This window comes from Ovis aries, chromosome 22, assembly GCF_016772045.2.
Source record: "Ovis aries strain OAR_USU_Benz2616 breed Rambouillet chromosome 22, ARS-UI_Ramb_v3.0, whole genome shotgun sequence".
In the NCBI taxonomy this organism is placed as follows: domain Eukaryota; kingdom Metazoa; phylum Chordata; class Mammalia; order Artiodactyla; family Bovidae; genus Ovis; species Ovis aries.
Window position 1 is genome coordinate 17093762 of NC_056075.1, and position 22684 is coordinate 17116445.

The 22684-nt window shown below is 43.7% G+C and overlaps 1 protein-coding gene across 6 annotated transcripts in view; it reads left to right on the forward strand.

Annotated features, from left to right (window-relative positions):
- The window catches only part of LOC101107489 (ectonucleoside triphosphate diphosphohydrolase 1), a 203407-nt gene that overhangs the window by 63939 nt on the left and 116784 nt on the right, over positions 1-22684 (forward strand). For all 6 annotated transcript variants that reach the window (XM_027960446.3, XM_060405071.1, XM_012102653.4 and 3 more), the window contains 5 exons: positions 5780-5897; positions 8987-9137; positions 12254-12413; positions 13324-13563; positions 14463-14729. In XM_027960446.3, the coding sequence (XP_027816247.3) occupies positions 9049-9137; positions 12254-12413; positions 13324-13563; positions 14463-14729 (756 nt within the window). In that variant the 5' untranslated portion in view covers positions 5780-5897; positions 8987-9048. The remainder of the gene's footprint in view (positions 1-5779; positions 5898-8986; positions 9138-12253; positions 12414-13323; positions 13564-14462; positions 14730-22684) is intronic.

Sequence of the window (22684 nt, forward strand, 5' to 3'; positions counted from 1 at the left end):
CAAACTGCTCTGGAAATGAACTGTGGAAGTTCATTTCAGTTAGGGGAAATGAACTTCTAACTCTATAATGAGCCAGCGATGAACGGCAAATGAATATGCTGTTAGTGTTGCAACAATGAAAGGCAAACACCCCATATGTTCAAACCTAAGAATTTTCAGACAATCAAGCTTTACCTATCCATAAGACAGCAAGCGATGCCAATTTTGTGTGTGTGTGTGTGTGTGTGTGTGTGTGTGTGTGTGTGTGCAATCCATTTTGGAAGACGAAAAACATTTAGTAAAATTCAACAGTTTAGCTGCTATATATATAAGGTGAAATGCATACGTCAATACCTGTGTTAAAGTCTGTCTACCAGCTCTTCTCAAGCACTTGTGAAATGAAATGTGGTGAAAGTTTTCGTCTCTCAATCACCTCACTGTGTAAGGCCTTGGTGAAACAGGCTGATAGGAGCAAGCCTGGTCCCTCTGTTCTACTGGAAGAGTAACTTTCATGTCAACAGAGTAGACAGAATAGAACATCCTGGTTCCAGAATAAGGCTGCTTGCGCTGCTGCCTAGCTAGCCTTTATCACGTGCTTCTGTGGTTGGGGCATTTTCTGGCAGGGAGAATTCAGGGGCCCTGCTAGGGAAAAGCAGGGTTTTCTGCCATGTAAGCCCGGAGGCTCTTTCTCCACACTGGGAGGTTTCCCATGGGTTCAAAGGTCCCAGATCTCAGATTCCTCTCTGTGCACAGAGGCCACCACCTTAGGCGATTCTTGGTTTGATCTCACTGCAGGCCTAGTTGCAGAGGAGTCTGTGCCGTTTCCTTCATCACCATGCCCAAAACCAGCATGCCGGCCCTTTCCTTTGTAAGGGTGTAATGCTGGTCACCATAGGGAAGTCTCTGTGCAAAAGGGGGCAGAGAACATCGTGGAGGTTATGGAAGGTCAGGGAGGCTCACACAGCAGGACAGTGGCACTCCCTGGTGGCGAAATGGAAGAAAACTCGACACCTCAACAAGCTTGACATTTAGCTCTCCGTAGTGGTTCCTGGTGGCTCAGACGGTAAAGCGTCTGTCTACAATGTGGGAGACCTGGGTTTGATCCCTGGGTCAGGAAGATCCACTGGAGAAGGAAATGACAATCCACTCCAGTACTATTGCCTGGAAAATCCCATGGACAGAGGAGCCTGGTAGGCTACAGTCCATGGAGTCGCTAAGAGTCGGACACGACTGAGCAACTTCACTTTCACTTTTCACTTTCATGCATTGGAGAAGGCAATGGCAACCCACTCCAGTGTTCTTGCCTAAAGAATCCCAGGGATGGGGGAGCCTGGTGGACTGCCGTCTGTGAGGTCGCACGGAGTCGGACATGACTGAAGCGACTTAACAGCAGCAGCAGCAGCAGCAGTGGTTCAGGGAGGTCAGTTAATTCTAATTCTTCTTTTCTTCCTGGAGGCTCTTAGGTTCTTCCCAGGTGATAAGACAATACGAGGCGATAGATATAAAACTGCTGACTTAAGCAGTATCAAGTGGCAGACCACACTGTGAGGTCCGCAGCTCAGATGGGCAGCAAAGTGTGACTCAAGTGAGTGGCTGGCTCACACTTGAGAAGCACCTCCTTGGTTTCTCATCCTTTACTTACCTTTCCCTTCCATTTACTTTGCTTGATGTTTATTTCTAGGATAGGGGTGACAAATAAAAGGCACCTGAGCCACCATAATCTCCTCACAAGCCTGTGGCAGACATTGATAACCATGTCATTTATTTTCCTGATTAAGCCCAGGGGCGTCACCAAAGATGAGTATTAATCGCTCAAAATGGGCATTGGGCAGTCTGCTTGTGTGCTAAGTTGCTTCAGTCTTGTCCAACTCTTTGTTACCCCATGGACTGTAGCCCACCAGCCTCCCTTGTCCATGATATTCTCCAGGCAAGAATACTGGAGTGGGTTGCCATGCCCTCCTCCGGGGGATCTTCCCGACCCAGGCGTTGAATCCACATCTCATATCTCCTGCATTGGCAGGTGGGTTCTTTACCACTAGCGCCACGTGGGAAGCCCAGTGGGCAATCTACTCCTGGGAGATACCTGAAATAAATGGGTGCTTAGGCCCACAAAATGTTTTTCACATTTGGAAACCACTCCAATGTCCAACCGTGGAATGGATAAACGTACAGTGCATGCATATAATGAAGCACAGAAGCGACGAGGGACAAACTATGGGTACTCACAGCCTGAATGCATCTTAGAGACTTGTGGAATGAAAGAAGTTAGACATCGGGGTGCATACGGTGTGAGCCCATTTACTGCCGTTCCAAACAGGCAGAACTCCTCCATGGTGACAGACGTCAAGACTGGCTTCCTGTGGGGGAAGCTGGCTGAGAGGGACACTGAAAACGACCTGGGGGCTAGAAAATGTTGCATGCCTAAATCAAATCCCTTATGTTTACACAGTGGAAGTGACAAATCGATTTAAGGGACTACATCTGATAGACAGAGTGCCTGAAGAACTATGGACAGAGGTTTGTGACATTGTACAGGAGACAGGGATCAAGACCATCCTCAAGAAAAAGAAATGCAAAAAAGCAAAATGGCTGTCTGAGGAGGCCTTACAAATAGCTGTGAAAAGAAGAGAAGTGAATAGCAAAGGAGAAAAGGAAAGATATAAGCATTTGAATGCAAAGTTTCAAAGAATAGCAAGGAGAGATAAGAATGCCTTCCTCAGCGATCAATGCAAAGGAATAGAGGAAAACAACAGAATGGGAAAGACTGGAGAAGGCAATGGCACCCCACTCCAGTACTCCTGCCTGGAAAATCCCATGGACAGAGGAGCCTGGTAGGCTGCAGTACATGGGGTTGCGAAGAGTTGGACACTACTGAGTGACTTCACTTTCACTTTTCACTTTCATGCATTGGAGAAGGAAATGGCAACCCACTCCAGTGTTCTTGCCTGAAGAATCCCAGGGACGGGGGAGCCTGGTGGGCTGCCATCTATGGGGTCGCACAGAGTCAGACACGACTGAACCAACTTAGCAGCAGTAGCAGCAGAGATCTCTTTAAGAAAATTAGAGATACCAAGAGAATATTTCATGCAAAGATGGGCTCGATAAAGGACAGAAATAGTATGGACCTAACAGAAGCAGAAGATATTAAGAAGAGGTGGCAAGAATACACAGAAGAACTGTACAAAAAAAGATCTTCAACCCAGATAATCACGATGGTATAATCACTCACCTAGAGCTAGACATCCTGGAATGTGAAGTCAAGTGGGCCTTAGAAAGCATCACTACGAACAAAGCTAGTGGAGGTGATGGAATTCCAGTTGAGCTATTTCAAATCCTGAAAGATGATGCTGTGAAAGTACTGCAGATTTGGAAAATTCAGCAGTGGCCACAGGACTGGAAAAGGTCAGTTTTCATTCCAATCCCAAAGAAAGGCAGTGCCAAAGAATGCTCAAACTACCACACAATTGCACTCATCTCACCCACTAGTAAAGTAATGCTCAAAATTCTCCAAGCCAGGCTTCAGCAATACGTGAACCGTGAACTCCCAGATGTTCAAGGTGGTTTTAAAAAAGGCAGAGGAATCAGAGATCAAATTGCCAACATCCGCTGGATCATGGAAAAAGCAAGAGAGTTCCAGAAAAACATCTATTTCTGCTTTCTTGACTATGCCAAAGCCTTTGACTGTGTGGATCACAATAAACTGTGGAAAATTCTGAAAGAGTTGGGAATACCAGACCACCTGATCTGCCTCTTGAGAAATCTGTATGTAGGTCAGGAAGCAACAGTTAGAACTGGACATGGAACAACAGACCAGTTCCAAATAGGACAAGGAGTACGTCAAGGCTGTATATTGTCACCCTGCTTATTTAACTTATATGCAGAGTACATCATGAAAAACGCTGAGCTGGAGGAAGCACAAGCTGGAATCAAGATTGCCGGGAGAAATATCAATAACCTCAGATATGCAGATGACACCACCCTTATGGCAGAAAGTGAAGAAGAACTAAAGAGCCTCTTGATGAAAGTGAAAGAGGAGAGTGAAAAAGTTGGCTCAACATTCAGAAAACGAAGATCATGGCATCCAGTCCCATCACTTCATGGCAAATAGATGGGGAAACAGTAGAAACAGTGAGAAACTTTATTTTTTGGGGTTCCAAAATCACTGCAGATGGTGATTGCAGCCATGAAATTAAAAGACGCTTGCTCCTTGGAAGGAAAGTTATAACCAACCTAGACAGCATATTAAAAAGCAGAGACATTACTTTGCCAGCAAAGGTCTGTCTAGTCGAGGCTGTGATTTTCTAGTAGTCATGTATGGATGTGAGAGTTGGACTATAAAGAAAGCTGAGCGCCGAAGAATTGATGCTTTTGAACTGTGGTATTGGAGAAGACTCTTGAGAGTCCTTGGACTGCAAGGAGACCCAACCAGTCCATTCTAAAGGAGATCAGTCCTAAATATTCATTGGAAGGACTGATGCCAAAGCTGAAACTCCAATGCTTTGGCCACCTGATGTGAAGAGCTGACTCATTTGAAAAGACCCTGATGCTGGGAAAGATTGAAGGCAGGAGGAGAAGAGGATGACAGAGGATGAGATGGTTGCATGGCATCACTGACTCAATGGACATGAGTTTGGGTGGGCCCTGGGAGTTGGTGATGGACGGGGAAGCCTGGCGTGCTGGAGCTCATGGGGTCGCAAAGAGTCAGACACGACTGAATGACTGAACTGACCTTCATCTTGGTGGTGGTTTATATGGATGTGCGTACGTGCAAAAATTCATCAGGACACTTTGCTATAGTCATCCCTGTTTAGAAGTCCTTTCAATGGGGCGCCAATTGGAAAACTATTGTCCTATACCTTGCTCCTCTGTTCCTCTGTACTAGAAACACAAGGCCTTAGTTAGGTCTAACTCTGATCCAAATCCAGGCTCCGTCACCTAATCACTCTGAATCTTGAGGAAATTACTTAACCTCTTTGTACTTTCTTTTCTCATCTGTATATTGGGGATGAGAACAGTATGTCCTTTATAGCAGTGAAGGTTAAGCCAGCCAATTCTTATAGAATACTCCTCACAACACTTGCTGGTGCATTTCCCATCCTCGTGAAATATGAAGAGGCAGCTTTCTGTTCTGGCCACCTCATTCTTTCTCATATTGTCTTCTTACCCTTCCTCCTCCACCCTCTTCCTTTGCTTCATTCTTCTTTCCATGCCTTCTATGCTTAAAAGCCAAAATCATGAAATCAAAGTACAAATCTTTTAAAATTTATCGAATACAATTTATAGCTATATTTGTAATAAAAAAACAGGTACATTTAATATTTTCGATATCTCTCTTCCAGACCTCATACATACTAGACCAATCAAATCACAAATCTGGGAGCCAGGCGCTAGCAGCGGTAGCCTTTGAAACTCTTCACATTGTTGTCACATGATTCCAGGCTTGGGAACTGCTGGATTAATTGCTTTCTATTCCCTTTCTAATGTCTCAGCTACTTCAGTGTACTGATCACCTGGGAAGCTTCCAATGCCAGGCCCCTCCTTGGGTAAAGCCTGGATGCTGCTAACGTGCAGCCAGCACTGAGAGCCACAGTTCTAGAGGGACTGGTGTGTTGGTCGATCTTGTGATCAGCACAACTCCAGGCACTCACTCCCCCAGCACCCAACCCACCCTCACCATGAGTTGAAATACTTTCTCCTCCTGTTTCTGAAAGCCCCTGTCTTTTGTGTCCTTTCTGTTGCAAGCTCAACGTGGAGAAGAATGATGTAATGCTGACAAGTTCTCGGTTTGTTTTGCCCTCAGTTTGGGATTGTGCTGGATGCAGGCTCCTCTCACACGAGTTTGTACATCTATAGATGGCCGGCAGAGAAGGAGAATGACACGGGGGTGGTGACTCAGATAGAAGAATGCAAGCTGAAAGGTAAGACGAAGGAAAAGGGGCCGGGAGAGAGTGGGCACAAGAGAACAAGAGGCATGCGAAAAGTGAAACACACGAGGAAAAGGGAAGTCAGGTGAGAACGTAGTGGAGCTGCTACTGTTGCTATTTTATAAATAATGTATTATCATTAGAAAATAGTACTGGGACCAGTCCTTAATGATATAGCCCTTGAAAAATAAACTTTAGAATAATTCGGTAATAGCTCCCGTCAACAGGACACTTCTGTGTGCTATGCACCAAGTACTGAAAATGCGTTATTTCATCCTCACAATCTCCCTGTAAGGAATGTATTCCCATTTTTTTTTTCCAATGAGGGCACTGATGTTTCAAGAAGTTATGTCACTTGTTTAAGGTTACTTGAGCTAGTAAGTGATGGAACTGGAGCTCAAACTGAGATCTCCAATTTAACTAAACCCTTATCGGTCATCTCATTAGCAAATATCTCCTCCTATTCAGTAGGCTGTCTTTTCGTTTTGTTGGTGGTTTCCTTTGCTGGGCAAAGACATGCACAACTTAAAACCCACGTGTTAGATAGTGGTTCTCAAATTTGAGCCTGCATCAGAACCACAGATGCCTGCTCTCACCCCAGAGTTTCTGGATCAGTAGGTCTGAGACAAGGTCTGAGAGTTTGCATTTCTAACAAGGTCCCAGGTGATGCTGATGCTGCTGGTCCAGAGAACTGCTGCTCTCAGTCTTTGTGCTCTAATTCGAGGCTTGGAAGAAATTTCTAAAAGCCTTTAGCTTCTGTATAGGCAGGCAAATCATAGACCCTTAGGGCTGCAAAAAAGACCCTGTGGATCACTGAAATCTTGTTTTACAGAAAAGGAAGCAAAAAATCTGAAAGTCTAGTGACTTGCGAGTAGGAACAGACCTAGGGAAAGAATCTCGCCTCCTAGTACAACGCCAGGCTCCCTGCTACTCTGAGTCACTGCATTGCATGCTGAGCTTTTTCCTAGTCAGTTTTCTTTCCAGGTCACAAAACAAGACAGAGTTGTTGACAACAGCTCCCTCTGCTCCCTCCCATCCAACACTCCAGCAGGCACTGAATGTTACCACATGGCACTGTCATCTTAGGACTCCTCTCTTGGCCGTTGGAGCCAGGGACCTACTGTTTAGTTTTAGTCAGACAGGTTACCTATGCCCCAGAAGATAACTGACTTTTCATAGTTTGTCAGGAAAGCTGTAAATAGGAGGTGTTTCTAAGACAGCGAGTCATGGTATCCAGTGCCTGATGTCCTCAGTTTGGTCTCATAAATTCTGAGATAGTATTTCAAACATTTCTTAAAACCCGAATCCGTCATTTTATTGACTTCTATTTAATTATTCATTGCCTTCCATTTCTGAAAGTCGTGTTGCTCTGTTAACCTCACAGCTATCTATGGAGATTTATCCCATGCATATTTGGTCTAATAATTGCAGTAATTTTCCCTTCTCAAAAGAGAGAGAGGGAGAGAGTTCTCTAATCAAATATTTAAACAGAAAAAAAGGTTGAGTTGAGAGCCACCAGTTACTGAAGGCCAGACTTTTTGGAATCAAAACAGTTAGCTGGTAACTTGGAGCTGATTTTTCTTATTACAGTGAAGTGGACAAGCTGTTTAAAATTTGGCGAATGATACTGGTGAATGATATGGGTGAGATAGAGGCCTCCCAGGTGGCTAGGTGGTAAAGAATCCCTCTGCCAGTGCAGGAGATGCAGGTTCAGTTCCTGGGTTGGGAAGATCCCCTGTAGAAGGAAATGGCAACCCACTCCAGTATTCTTGCCTGGAGAGTCCCATAGACAGAGGAGCCTGGCGGGCTACAGTTCATGGGTCACAAAGAGTCAGATACCACTTAGCAACTAAACAATAGCAGCAGCATGGATAAGATCTGGATACTTACTGTTAAAGCAAATCCTCATTATAAAGCATTGAAAATGTACATTTTTAGCTTAAAATGAGCCAAAATTGTTGTGCTAACTTTAAAAAATTTAAGGAATCTTGGCTCTAATCCTCTCCATAGCAACAGTTTAAAAGGCTCTAAAACTGGATAAACAGTTTTGCAAGGCAGTCAGGATATCAGAATGCGAAAATTGCTGAGGAATCATGAATACTATTCCTGTTTTTTCTAACGAAGGAAGAAATTTTGCTTCAGAAACTTTAGGGGACTGGCCACAATTATATAGCCAGTTAGTAGCCATTCCTATCTTTTCAGTAAAAGCCCATGTGCCTGGTGCATATTTTAATTTTTCTTCCTTTAAAAAATTTTTTTAATATAAATTAATTAATTTTAACTGGAGGCTAATTACTTTACAATATTGTATTGGTTTTGCCATACATCAGCATGAATCCGCCACGGATGTACACGTGTTCCCCATCCTGAACCCCCCTCCCACCTCCCTCCCCGCGCCATCTCTCTGGGTGCCCAGCTAGCTCAGTCGGTAGAACATGAGACTCTTAATTTTTATTCTAAATGTTACCTTTCACCTTTCTGGTCTTCTAGGAATTAGTGTTTTTAACTACAGCTTTGTGGAAGAAATGTCATAAAGCAGCTATATATAGAGTAGTTATCTATAAGATCCCCATTAAAATCTGAGAGCCTGTTTTTAGGAAGGTTATGTCATTGAATGTGAAAATTGCACCACCCAGTGGCAAAATTGTTGAACAGCAAACAAAACTAGCTCGAGGTGTGACAATAAATCTTACCAGGGTTAGATCCAGTGAGTTATCCTTTAAGTACCAAAACCTAATGTTGTTGTTTAGTTGCTAAGTCACATCTGACTTGCAATCGCATGGACTGTAGCCTGTCAGGCTCCTCTGTCCATGTGATTTCCCAGGCAAGAATACTGGAATGAGTTGCCTTTTCTTTTTCCAGGGGATCATTCCACCTCAGGGATCAAACCTGGGTCTCCTGCTTGGCAGGTGAATTCTTTACCACTGAGACACCTGGGAAGCCCACCGAAACCTAATAAATATCAAAAAAAGAAATTATCTGCTTGCATTTTCTCAGAAAACATCACTATTTTCTCTAATAATGTGACGATATGTCCTTTACTTTTAAAAACGATTCTCATCTGCTTCTACATCTTTCTCTAGGTCCTGGAATCTCAAGCTTTGCTAAAAAATTAAATGAAATCAATGTCTATCTGACTGCATGCATGGAAAGAGCCAGGAAAGTGATTCCATCAATCCAGCACACAGAAACACCTGTTTACCTGGGAGCCACGGCCGGCATGCGGTTGCTCAGGTATAGCAGCCTGTAGGGACTGAGCACAGCTGGGAGTTGGGCTTGGTTGCACTAGAGCCTCTGAACTATGAGCAAATGCCACACTACTTCTTAACACAATTCTAGAGATGCTAAACATCCACACCGAAGAAAATGTCAGTGAACAGATAATATTCCCAAAGTCTTTGAATGTATAATAATGGGAGTTTACATATGTAAAAAAAAAAAAAAAAAAAGCCCTCGTGCTGATCTCCCCACAGGGAGTTCAAGGGAGTGATGGCACAAAGAAAGATTGAGCCTGTATACTCTGATATTTGGGGTAACAGATTTAGCCATTCCATATCTGGGAGGAGGAGACCCAGAGGAGATCACAGATGTCCCAAGACACAAATTGTCCCAGCACAGAGTTACTGGTCACCACTTAGCACCTATCGGCTTAATTTTTCATTTGTTTGTTCACTCATTGATTCAGTGTGTAGTGACCACCTCCTCTGTCCCAGGACATGGGAATAGACTATTCATCTCCCAAGATCCGAGTTTTGATACAGGGTGGCCAATTCTTTGCTAGAGGAGTGCTCAGAGCTGCTACAGGAACATACCTGTCCCTGCCAAGGATGGGAGGAGATCAAGAAGACTCACCAGAGGAGGAGTCCATGAACCAAATCATTGAGGGCTTGTTGGAGGTTGGGAGAAGGGCATCACAGGCCAAGTAGATGTTATGTATTCCATAACCTATGTTTGCTACTGCTACTGCTAAGTCGCTTCAGTCGTGTCCGACTCTGTGCGACCCCATAGACGGCAGCCCAGCAGGCTCCCCCATCCCTGGGATTCTCCAGGCAAGAACACTGGTGTGGGTTGCCATTTCCTTCTCCAATGCATGAAAGTGAAAAGTGAAAGTGAAGTCGCTCAGTCAGGTCCGACTCTTAGCGACCCCATGGACTGCAGCCCACCACGCTCCTCCATCCATGGGATTTTCCAGGCAAGAGTACTGGAGTGGGGTGCCATTGCCTTCTCTGATAACCTATGTTTATTGGACACCTATTACATGTCAGGCACAAGTCCCTCCTTTTCCTGGATCTTGTATTCTAATCACTGTACCCAAGAGGGATATGTGAGAGACCAGGGCCTGTTCAGAGGACTATAGATAGTTCTGCACAAACGGAACACAGGGTGCATAGGGTAAATATCAATAGTGACAATAATAGTGGTAGAAGCTTGTATTTGTTGGGCCTTTTCTACGTTCTCAGCACCATGTTACGGAGGTAACTCTATAAAGTAAGAGGTACCATTAGCTATTCTTAACCAGATTAAGAAAGCTGTGGTGCACAGATGTTAAGGAACTCACCAAAGGTCACTCATCTGGCAAGTGGTAGAGCCAGGTTCTGAGTGGGATTCCAAGAGGGCAAGGTTCAAATCACAGTGTGCCTCATGGGCCATGCCAAGGAGATTGGAGTTTATCTGGGAAATAATGGGAAGCCACGAAAGGATGCTTCACAACCGGTGACACTCAGTTACCCAGTCGAGTCTGACTCTTCGCGACCCCATGGCCTGTGGCACGCCAGGCCTCCCTGGCCTTCACCATCTCCTGGAGCTTGCCCAAGTTCATTATCATTGCATTGGTGATGCCGTCCAGTCATCTCATCCTCTGACACCCTCTTCTCCTTCTGTCCTCAATCTTTCCAAGCATCAGGGACTTTTCCAATGAGTCGTCTGTTAGCATCAGATGACCAAAATCCTGGAGCTCCAGCTTCAGCATCACTCCTTCCAGTGAATATTCATTTTATCTCCCTTACGTTTAACTGGGTGAATCTCCTTGCTGTCCAAGGGACTTTCAGGACTCTTCTCCAGCACCACAGTTCGAAGGCATCAACTCTTTGGTTTCCTGTTTTCTTTGTGGGCCAACTCTCACAACCGTATGTGACCACTGGGAAAACCATGGCCTTGACTATACAGACCTTTGTCAGCAGAGTAATGTCTCTGCTTTTCAACACACATCTAGGTTTGTCGTAGCTTTCCTACCAAGAAGCAAACGTCTTCTGATTTCATGGCTGCAGTCACCATCCACAGTGATTTTGGAGCCCAAGAAGAGGAAATCTGCCGCTGCGCCCACATTTTCCCCTCTATTTGCCATGCAGTGTGCCATGCACACTGGTAGAGAGGTGGATTGGAAGGGAGGAAAGCTAGGGATAAGGAGGCCCATTGCTAGGGTATGGAAGGCATTCGACTGAGAGATTATGGAGTCTGATGCCAGTTGGAAGGCAGCATTTTCTGACCCAGAGACTCTCGGTATTGTATTAGCTAGATCCTGGAAGGGCTTCCTAGGTGGTGCAGTGGTAAAAGAATCCACCTGCTAATGCAGGAGACACAAGAGACATGGGTTTGACCCCAGGTTGGGACGACTCCTTGGAGAAGGAAATGGCAACCCACTCCAGTATCCTTGCCCGAAAAATCCCACGGACAGAGGAGTCTGGTGGACTACAGTCCATGGGGCCGCAAAGAGTCAGACATGGCTGAGCGTGCAAACCTTGGTGAAAGCAGTTGTTGTCCATCTTCATTATGACAACCCTGGAAGATTTCTTCTTTAGATCTCAAGATTTCAAACCCAAAAACCAAGGCACAATATGAGAAAGTTGTTTTATTTTTTAACCAATCTGGCACCAACTGAGTTTGGGTATCTGTCTCAGGACGTTTACCACCTGGAATTTACTAGAGCCCTAATTAAAAACCTCAAGGAGAGTCCTGAGGCTGTGTAAGCAGCTCAAAGCCTCCATTAATAGCTAATGTAGCACAGCTCAGCTCTAGGTTTGGTGATCAAGCAATATCCAGCTACTACCACCGTAATTAAAATTACTCTGATAATTTCCTGGAGCCAGGCAACAACGAATGCAAATGGTCTTTTAAGAGGACCAACCTATGTAGGGATTGAAAGGATTTGGATTTGGAGAGAGGGGGCCAAGAGTAGTTATGCCTCACCCCAAGGGAGGGCTCCTCAGACAGCCATGTGTGGGGATCCCCATCCATCTGTTTAGTCCATGAGTCTGTGGTTCAGCTTCCTAGTAGAACAGGCTGGAAGCTCTGGCTGCAGTAGGTAGTTGTAGTTATTCAAACAAAACCAGTAACCTCAGCTCTTTGTGCAGGATGGAAAATAAACAGATGGCAGACAAGATCCTGGCTGTGGTTGCAAGCAGCATCAGCAAGTACCCCTTTGACTTCCAAGGTGCCAGAATCATCAGTGGCCAGGAGGAAGGTGCCTATGGCTGGATTACTGTCAACTATTTGCTGGGCAAATTCACTCAGGTGATTATCTCACAGCACCCTGGGAGGTGGCTCCATGGGGGTCAATGCCATTAAACAGAATGAATGATGGATAAATGAACAAATTAACGTCCTCTCATATTTGCAAGGGTCACCAGAGGTATAATTCTCTTTCAACTGCTCTTACTATCGGAGAATAAGGGAGCCATATCTTCACCTTACAGAGATACAGAAAAAATAAAAAATAAAGAAGTGTAGAAAAATCAGTCTTCCTGGGTGGCACTAGTGGTAAAGAACCCGCCTGCCACTGCAGGAGACACAAGAGACATGGGTTTGATCCCAGGGTCCGAAAGATCCCATGGAGGAAGACATGGCAACCCACTCCAGTCGTCTTCTGGAGAATCCCATGGACAGAGGAGCCTGGTGGGCTTTAGTCCATAGGGTTGCAAAGAGTCGGACAGGACTGAAGTGACTTTGTATGCACACACGCACACATAGAAAAATTAAAAATCTATCATTGAAAATAAAGGTATCTGTTATCTTCCCAGTGCTGTGTGTCTTGTGCTATATGCAAAGCATTTTTCATATACCATTTGATTTAATCTTCAGAATACTTACAGGAGATGTTCTCTCATTGAAAAGCCACAAATGGAGGCCTAGAGAAGGTAATTATTCTGCCTAAAGTCACGCAGCTAATGAGCAAATGAGTGGAGATTGGAATTTTAGTCTTTCCGGCCCCCGGTTGTAAACTGGCCCTGTATTGCTACAATCTGAGCTGAGTCTCTGAAGCCCCTCTTTTCTTGCTGTTGATTTGATGCAGACTCAGGAACCTCTGGTGAGCTTGGTGTCACCCTTATGCTCCTATGCCTTAGGAAGTCCTTGAGTCCGAGAAATCATATGAAAAGCGAGATGTACAGAGGCTTCTACAGCTGGTGACTATACTCTTTTTCAGAAATTGAGTTGGTTTAACTTGAAGCCAAGCAAAGACGATACTCAGGAAACCTATGGAGCTTTAGACCTTGGGGGAGCCTCTACACAAATCACTTTTGTGCCCCGAAATGAAACGACTGAGTCTCCAGACAACAACCTGTACTTTCGCCTCTATGGCAAGAACTACAATGTATACACACACAGCTTCCTGTGCTATGGGAAAGACCAAGCACTTTTTCAGAAACTGGCCCTGGGACTTCAGGCAAGTATAACTGAATCCAGACCACCCTCCCAACAGCTGGGGGCCTCCAGCCCCCACATCTTGTTGTTTTCTATTTCTACTGCATAATTGGTTTGAAGTTGGTTGCTGTACTTTCCAAAATTTTTCAGGGAGGATATCTATGAACATCTGGTCAATTCCTGTGAACTGTCCCATCTAGACATCACCTCCTATGTTTGTTTACTGCACTGTCTCCAAGAACACGACTCAAATCCTTTCTTTGGAAATAATTTCTCATCCCTGTAGAGCTGACAATGAAAAGCCTAGAGTATTGTATGTGTGTGTGTGCATGCTTTCCTCCCAAGCTTTCTGCACTGTCAATAAGATGACTGCCATGAGTGGAGGGGCTGCTGCCCTAAGGCTCCACTAAGCCTCTCATCCATCGCTGCCCCCTGTCTTCTCTTGAACAGACTGAGCTGTGGGCTGAAAATCATTTTGATACTCCTGTGTCAATATGATTTATGGCACTTCTAGTTCTTGGGATTTTTGCTTCTGGCTTAGACTTGGGGGCAGGAAGATAAGCAGACCCCCAGAGAACTACCTCAGGCTCAGAATTTTGAGACCCTTGAGAGTGTTCCTTGTGGATCTGCTTCTGACCTAAGCACTCAGGGCCAATCCAAACAAGTGGAATCTCTGGGCCCAGCTTCAACCACATTAGCTTCCTATGAGTAGCAAAAGTTCATTTACATCTGATACCATTTCTGGTGCCTGTTAAACAAATACGACTATTCCCAAGGGTCAAAAAGACAGAGCAGGGGCCTACTGATGCCAGTGCTGAGTGCCTGGATGTTGTTCAGTTGCTATACATTAATGAAGTCAGACTGGTGCTTTTGTCCAAGGCATTTGCACGTGGTGCCTTTAAGTGATTTTTTCCCCTTCAGGGTACAAATGGAATCATCCGTGAACCATGCTTTCACTCCGGATACAGAAGGAAAGTAAAGATGAGTGTCTTCAACGAAGGTTTCTGTACCATGAGATATGAGTTGAATTCTTCATTTTATCCACTCTCTGACGTTGACATCCGTGGCACTGGACGCTTCCGACAATGTCAGCAAAGCATCATTCAACTCTTTAACACCAGTTATTGCCCTTACTCCAGTTGCTCCTTCAATGGGGTTTTCTTACCGCCACTCCAAGGGCAGTTTGGGGTAAGTTTGTGAAATAATGATATACTTGTTAGAATGATTTTGGTTGTAAATTATAGAATATGTGCCTCCAAAGGGTTTAAATAACAGGATTCTTTATCTTCTCACATGGTAATAATCCTTGAGATAGATAGTTCTGGGCTAGTTCTTTAGCTTAACAATATCAGCTTTTCAATTATTTTCTTGGCTTTATTGTGGTGCTAAAATGGCAGCTACTGCTCTGTGCAAAGCCAATGCAGGAAAGAAAGAAGTTTATCTTGCATATATCTCTCTCCAACTCTGCAAAAGTGTCAACAGACATCTTTTTAGATACCATTAGCCAGAATTTGGTAAACCAACCTGTGATAAAGGGGAATGGGTTACCATGGTTGGTTTAGACAATCACTGTTCATTCCCTGGAACCGGGGAATCTTCTTGAGCAAATTGCTTTCTTCTACCAGGTAAAATCATGAATCTGTAAGCCAGATTGTAAGGAATCTGCAAGGCTGTTGAGTAGGCACCTATTAGAATCTGCCACAAGTGGCGTCTCAAATGTCAGAAGAAGAATCAACAGTTAGATGTCTTAGGTAAGGATTTTCCTCTATAAAGACACTTAGGAAGTAGAAACTAAGTAAGTCCCAAGGAAACAAGAAGATAGTGTCATTTTCATTACATCTTGAAGAGTTGGGGGATCATTTGAATCCTGACTCTAAATTCCTTCTTTTCTTCATTATTCCAGAATAAGAAAAAAATTTAAGCAGAGGCTGAAAGAGGTACCCCTAGATCTACTCATTATTTCAAATGTCATGTGTTGGTCCTGAAGACCAAAAATTATAGTACTTACAGTTTATAAGTATATTGTTCCATTAGCTCCCATCAGCTGAGTTGCTCAGTCATGTCTGACTCGGCAACCCCATGGACTTCAGCCCTCTAGACTTCCCTGTCCATCACCAACTCCTGGAGCTTGCTCAAACTCATGTCCATCGAGTCAGTGATGCCATCCAACCATCTCATTCTCTGTCGTCCCCTTCTCCTCTTGCCTTCAATCTTTCCCAGCATCAGGGCCTTTTCAAATGAGTCAGTTTTTCCAATCAGGTGGCCAAAGTATTGGAGCTTCAGCTTCAGCATCAGTCCTTCCAATGAATATTTAAGACTGATTTCCTTTAGGATTGACTGGTTTTATCTCCTTGCTGTACAAGGGACTCTCAAGAGTCTTCTCCATCACCACAGTTCAAAAGCATCGATTCTTCGGTGCTCAGCTTTCTTCACAGTCCAAATCTCACATCCATACATGACTACTAGAAAAACCATAGCTTTGACTAGATGGACCTCTGTTGGCAAAGCAATGTCTCTGCTTTTTAATATTCTGTCTAGGTTGGTCAAAACTTTTCTTCCAAGCTACCATCAACTGAGTTCTAATTATTGACTAATATATATGTTATCTCAACTACTTAAGATTACATTCAAAGAAACAATAGGCTTTTGTCTGCCTTCACAGTCTCCCTTTTTCAGAAAGTAGATCAGCATGTGAGGAAGGGGGGTTCAACTCCTCTCTCAGACCTCAAAAGAAGAGGCTCCTCCAAGGTCTCTTGGCCCAATTCAGTGTCGCAGAAAGAACTTCCTGGAGAAAGCACAGGCCCTGTAGTAACCATACCTGGCTTAAAATCTGGCGTTACCATTTGCGAATGATATGGAGGTCTTCATTCCCTTGGTCTCTGGAAAACAACAATGGGTAAAATCATGGATCCTGCTCACCATGGCCTAGACCACAGTTTACCTGCCTCTCCAGTTTTCTGAGGGAAATACATGACTGCACAATGACTGGCAAGGTAATGTTTGGTCATTAGTTGGCTCCAAATACAAATTCAGAACAAACTACACTCTCACCTGGATGCTCCATAGCTGAAATAGGACTGGCTGCCTATTTTGTTTTTTTTTGAGCCAAATTCCTTGCCTAGGATCTAGCTGCTGGAAGAGAAAGGAGGGTGCCACAAAAGGGAAGAAGGTTGCCAGAGATGCTGGGGACAGCCAAGGGCCCTTTCTATTCCGCTCACTCCTGGGAACTACATTTGAAAGAAAAGGGATATATTATTTTGTATTTGCTTTTTAACTTTTTTGAAACCTTTACCTCCTGAATAACATGGCCCAATTCTTGCTTTCAAGCTTGACAAGCCCTTTTGACTTAGCACAGTTGAGGGTGGAAAGATGAGGGTGAGGGTGGAATGTAATTTGAATGTAATTCCCCCAATCAAGGTAGGACAGGGCTAGAAAAGCATGGATGAGCCTTGAGCTTCTCCTGGTAGCTTTTCTGTTTGGTCCCTTAGTTCTTCAGAGAAAGACTTGCACACTGAAAACCACAAAGCACTGATGAAAGAAATTAAGGAAGACACAATGGAAAGACAGCCTCTGTTCATGAAAGACTTAATATTGTTAAAGTACCCATACTGCTAAAAGTGATCCACACATTCAGTGCAGTCCCCATTAAAATCGCAGTGGTGTGTTTTACTGAAACAGAAAAAATATATATGAAATTCATTTGCAGAACAAAAGACCATACAAAGCCAGAACAATCCTGAGAAAGTAAAACAAACCTGGAGGTATCAACCTGTGGATTTTAAAATATATTACATTTAATTTAATTTAAGGTGCTGTAATAAAAACAGCATGGTGCTGGCATAAAGACAGGCATGGAACAGAATAGAGTCCTTAAAAAAAAAAACCCACATATATATGATTAACTGATCTTTGACAAGGGTGCCAGAGTACACAATGGGGAAAGAATAATCCCTTCAGTAAATGGTTTCAGGGACACTGTGTATCAGTTCAGTTCAGTTAAGTCACTCAGTCGAGTCCGACTCTTTGTGACCCCATGAACCGCAACACACCAGGCCTCCCTGTCCATCACCAACTCTCAGAGTTTACCGAAACTCATATCTATCAAGTCGGTGATGTCATCCAGCCATGTCATCCTCTGTCATCCCCTTCTCCTCCTGCCCCCAATCCCTCCCAGCATCAGGGTCTTTTCCAATGAGTCAACTCTTCGCATGAGGTGGCCAAAGTATTGGAGTTTCCGCTTCAGCATCAGTCCTTCCAATGAACACCCAGGGTTGATCTCCTTCAGAATGGACTGGTTGTATCTCCTTGCAGTCCAAGGGACTCTCAAGAGTCTTCTCCAACACCACAGTTCAAAAGCATCAATTCTTCAGCGCTCAGCCTTCTTCACAGTCCAACTCTCACATCCATATATGACTACTGGAAAAATCATAGCCCTGACTAGATGGACCTTAGTTGGCAAAGTAATGTCTCTGCTTTTCAATATGCTGTCTAGGTTGGTCATAACTTTCCTTCCAAGGAGTAAGCGTCTTTTAATTTCATGGCTGCAGTCACCATCTGCAGTGATTTTGGAACCCAGAAAAATAAAGTCTGACACTGTTTCCACTGTTTCCCCATCTATCTCCCATGAAGTGATGGGACCAGATGCCATGATCTTCGTTTTCTGAATGTTGAGCTTTAAGTCAACTTTTTTACTCTCCTCTTTCATTTTCATTGAAAGGATTTTTAGTTCCTCTTCACTTTCTGCCATAAGGGTGGTGTCATCTGCACACCTGAGGTGATTGGTATTTCTCCCGGAAATCTTGATTCCAGCTTGTGCTTCTTCCAGCCCAGCATTTCTCATAATGTACTCTGCATATAAGTTAAATAAGCAAGGTGACAATATGCAGCCTTGACGTACTCCTTTTCCTATTCGGAACCGGTCTGTTGTTCCATGTCCAGTTCTAACTGTTGCTTCCTGACCTGCATATAGGCTTCTCAAGAGGCAGGTCAGGTGGTCTGTATTCCCATCTCTTTCAGAATTTCCCACAGTTTCTTGTGATTCACACAGTCAAAGGCTTTGGTATAGTCAATAAAGCAGAAATAGATGTTTTCTGGAACTCTCTTGCTTTTTCGATGATCCAGCAGATGTTGGCTATTTGATCTCTGGTTCCTCTGCCTTTTCTAAAACCACCTCGAATATCTGGGAGTTCATGGTTCATGTATTGCTGAAGCCTGGCTTGGAGAATTTTGAGCATTACTTTACTAGCATGTGAGATGAGTGCAATTGTGTGGTAGTTTGAGCATTCTTTGGCATTGCCTTTCTTTGGGATTGGAATGAAAACTGACCTTTTCCAGTCCTGTGGCCACTGCTGAGTTTTCCAAATTTGCTGGCATATTGAGTGCAGCACTTTCACAGCATCATCTTTCAGGATTTGAAATAGCTCAACTGGAATTCTATCACCTCCACTAGCTTTGTTCGTAGTGATGCTTCCTAAGGCCCACTTGACTTCACATTCCAGGATGTCTGGCTCTAGGTGAGTAATCACGACATCGTGATTATCTGGGTCATGAAGATCTTTTTTGTACAGTTCTTCTGTGTATTCTTGCCACCTCTTCTTAATATCTTCTGCTTCTGTGAGGTCCATACCATTTCTGTCCTTTATCGAGCCCATCTTTGCATGAAATATTCCCTTGATGTCTCTAATTTTCTTGAAGAGATCTCTAGTCTTTCCCATTCTGTTGTTTTCCTCTATTTCTTTGCATTGATCGCTGAGGAAGGCTTTCTTATCTCTTCCTGCTATTCTTTGGAACTCTGAATTCAGATTCTTATATCTTTCCTTTTCTCCTTTGCTTTTCACTTCTCTTCTTTTCACAGCTATTTGTAAGGCCTCCTCAGACAGCCATTTGCTTTTTTGCATTTCTTTTCCATGGGGATGGTCTAGATCCCTGTCTCCTGTACAATGTCACAAACCTCTGTCCATAGTTCATCAGGCACTCTGTCTATCAGATCTAGTCCCTTAAATCTATTTCTCACTTCCCCTGTATAATCATAAGGGATTTGATTTAGGTCATACCTGAATGGTCTAGTGGTTTTCTCTGCTGCTGCTGCTGCTGCTGCTAAGTCGCTTCAGTCGTGCCTGACTCTGTGCGACCCCATAGACGGCAGCCCACCAAGCTCCCCCGTCCCTGGGGTTCTCCAGGCAAGAACACTGGAGTGTGTTGCCATTTCCTTCTTCAAGTGGTTTTCTCTACTTTCTTCAACATAAGTCTGATATAACTGTGTATGTCCATATGCAAAAGAATGAAATTGGAACTATATATTACAGCATCCACAAAAATCAACTTAAAATGGACTGAAGACTTTAACACAAGACCTGAAAGTGTAAAATTTCAAGAAGAAAATATAGGTGAAAAGCTTCATGACATTGGTCTTAGCAATGAGTTCTAGACATGACACCAAAAGCCCAGGCACCAAAAGCAAAAATAGATAACTGAAACTACATCAAACCAGAAAGTTTTTGCACAGCAGAGGAAATAGCAGAGTAAAAAAGCAACCTGCAAAATGGTAGAAAATATTTGCAGACTCTATATCAGATGAGAGATAGATTTCCAAATTATATAAGGAATTCTAACAACCCAACAGCGAGAAGAATACTAACTCGATTAAAAATGGGCTAGAGAGTTGAACAGACATTTCTCCAAGGACAACATACAAATGGCTAGTTGGTATATGCAAGGGTGCAGAACATCACTAAGAATCTGGGTAATGAAAATCAAAATCACAATGAGGTATCACCTCATACCTGATAGAATGGACATTATCAGAGGAAAAGCAAAAGACAAGTGTAGTGAGGATGGGAAGAAAATGGACCCCTTTGTATATTGTGGATGTGGTCACTATGTAAAGGAGTATGGAGGTTCCTCAAAAAATCAAAAATGTATCTATCATATGATCAAGCAATCTTTCTTTTGGGTGTTTATCTGCCCAGGTGTGGAAACAACTTCAATGTCTATGAATGTTGAAAGAGGAATGGATTTTTTAAATGTGGTATACACATACAACAGAATATTATTGAACATTAAAAAGAAGGAAATCCTGTGACATGAAACAAAAATGAACCTTGAAGACATTGTTGTTCAGTTGCCCAGTTATGTCTGACTCTTTGTGACCCTATAGACTGTAGCACACCAGGCCTCTCTGACCCTCACCATCTCCTGGAGCTTGCCCAAGTTCATTTTCATTGCATCGGTGATGCTATCCACCCATCTCATTCTCTGACACCCTCTTCTCTTTCTGCCCTCAATCTTTCCAAGCATCAGGGACTGTTCCAATGAGTCGTCTGTTTATATCCGATGACCAAAATACTGGAGCTTCAGCATCAGTTCTTCCAGTAAATATTCAGGGTTTACCTCCCTAAAGATGGACTGGTTTGATCTCCTTGCTGTTCAAGGGACTTTCAGGAGTCTTTTCCAGCACCACAGTTCAAAGGCATCAGTTCTTTGGTGTTCTACCTTCTTTACAGTCCAGCTCTCACAACCATACGTGACCACTGGGAAGACCATAGCCTCAACTGTACAGACCTTTGTCAGCAGAGTAATGTCTCTGCTTTTCAACATACTGTCTAGGTTTGTCATAGCTTTCCTGCCAAGAAGCTATCATCTTCTGATTTCATGGCATTTGAAGACATTAGCTATGTGAAATTTGCCAGTCACAAAAAGATACATAATGCATAATTCCACTTACATGAGATATTAAAATAATCAAACTTACAGACTCAATCAGAGAGTAGAATGGTGGTTGCCAGGGGCTTGATGGAGGGGAGAGATGGAGAGTTACTAATCAATAGGCATAAAGTTTCAGCTAAAGATTAACTTCTAGAAATCTACTGTACAGCTTTGTCCTTCACTGTATACATTAACATTTGTTGAGAGTGTAGATCTCATGTTAAATTTATTTATAACAAAAATGTAAAATTTACAGTAAAAACTTAAGTCTTTCCTTCCTTCCTGACCCACAATCAGTTCACTGGAGGAAAACAGTCTTAATAGTTTTAATTAATAGGGGAGAACCTTTTCAGGCATCCACTATGCATATTATGCTTCCCCAGTGGCTCAGCAGTAAAGAATCCACCTGCAATGCAGGAGACTTGGGTTCAATCCCTGGGTCAGGAAGATCCTTGAAGTAGGAAATGGCAATCCACTCCAGTATTCTTGCCTGGAAAATTCCAAGGACAGAGGAGCCTGGTGGGCTATAGTCCATGGGGTTGTGGAGAATGGGACACGACTGAGCCATACACGCGCCTCAGAAATGAGATTTGCCAAGTGTCTCTCACATTCTAGCCAGCGCTCTAGGAATTAGAGAGAGGGTGGTTTTCTGCCATTTACACATTTATAGAGCTCTTCCATGTCCAAGTGCCATGTTAGTGCTGCAGACTCATCTGAGAGGCAAGGCCGATGTGGCCCTGACGGTATGGAGCTGGTGTTCTGGAGGGCAGGCAGACAAGAGACCAGAGATGCAGACAAAGCAAGTCAAACTGTGGCAACTGCTGGGGAGGAAAAAAGTACTGTAAGAGGGGTTAATAGAGCATCCTAGTCTAGGCGGGTGATGGAAAGATCTCTTTGAAGAGGAGCCAAGGAAGTTAACTCCACTAGAGGGAAGAGCAATTATATAACTGAGGGGGAAGAAAAGTTTGGCATGCTTGAAGGCCTGGGTCGCTGGGATGTGGTGGGTGGGTCAGCAGTGGTATGAGACGGTATTGGCCTAGAGGGTGGAGTTAGAACATGCATGGCTTTGAGACATCTGGTAGAATTTGGTCTCTGAAGGCTTTAAGCAGAAGAGATCAAATTTGTTTTTAAAAGATTCCTATGACTGCCAGTTCAGGATGGGTTGGGATAGGACTAGAAAGGTAACATGGGAGACCAACAAGAGGTCATTGCAGTGTCCACACAGGAGATGATGATGGCTTGGGTTAAGAGGATAGAAATAAGACTATACCATGATCTTGTTCTGTAACTGGCATACAGTATTTAAAGTGCTGAATTCCCGAGTTCAAAGTATGTAGAGGCTGCCTTTTCTGACGGAGCTCATCTTCCACTGAGGGATGAGCGCATCAGTTCACAAGCTAAATGGTTGTTGATAGCAACCTTGCTTATAGGAAAAAATA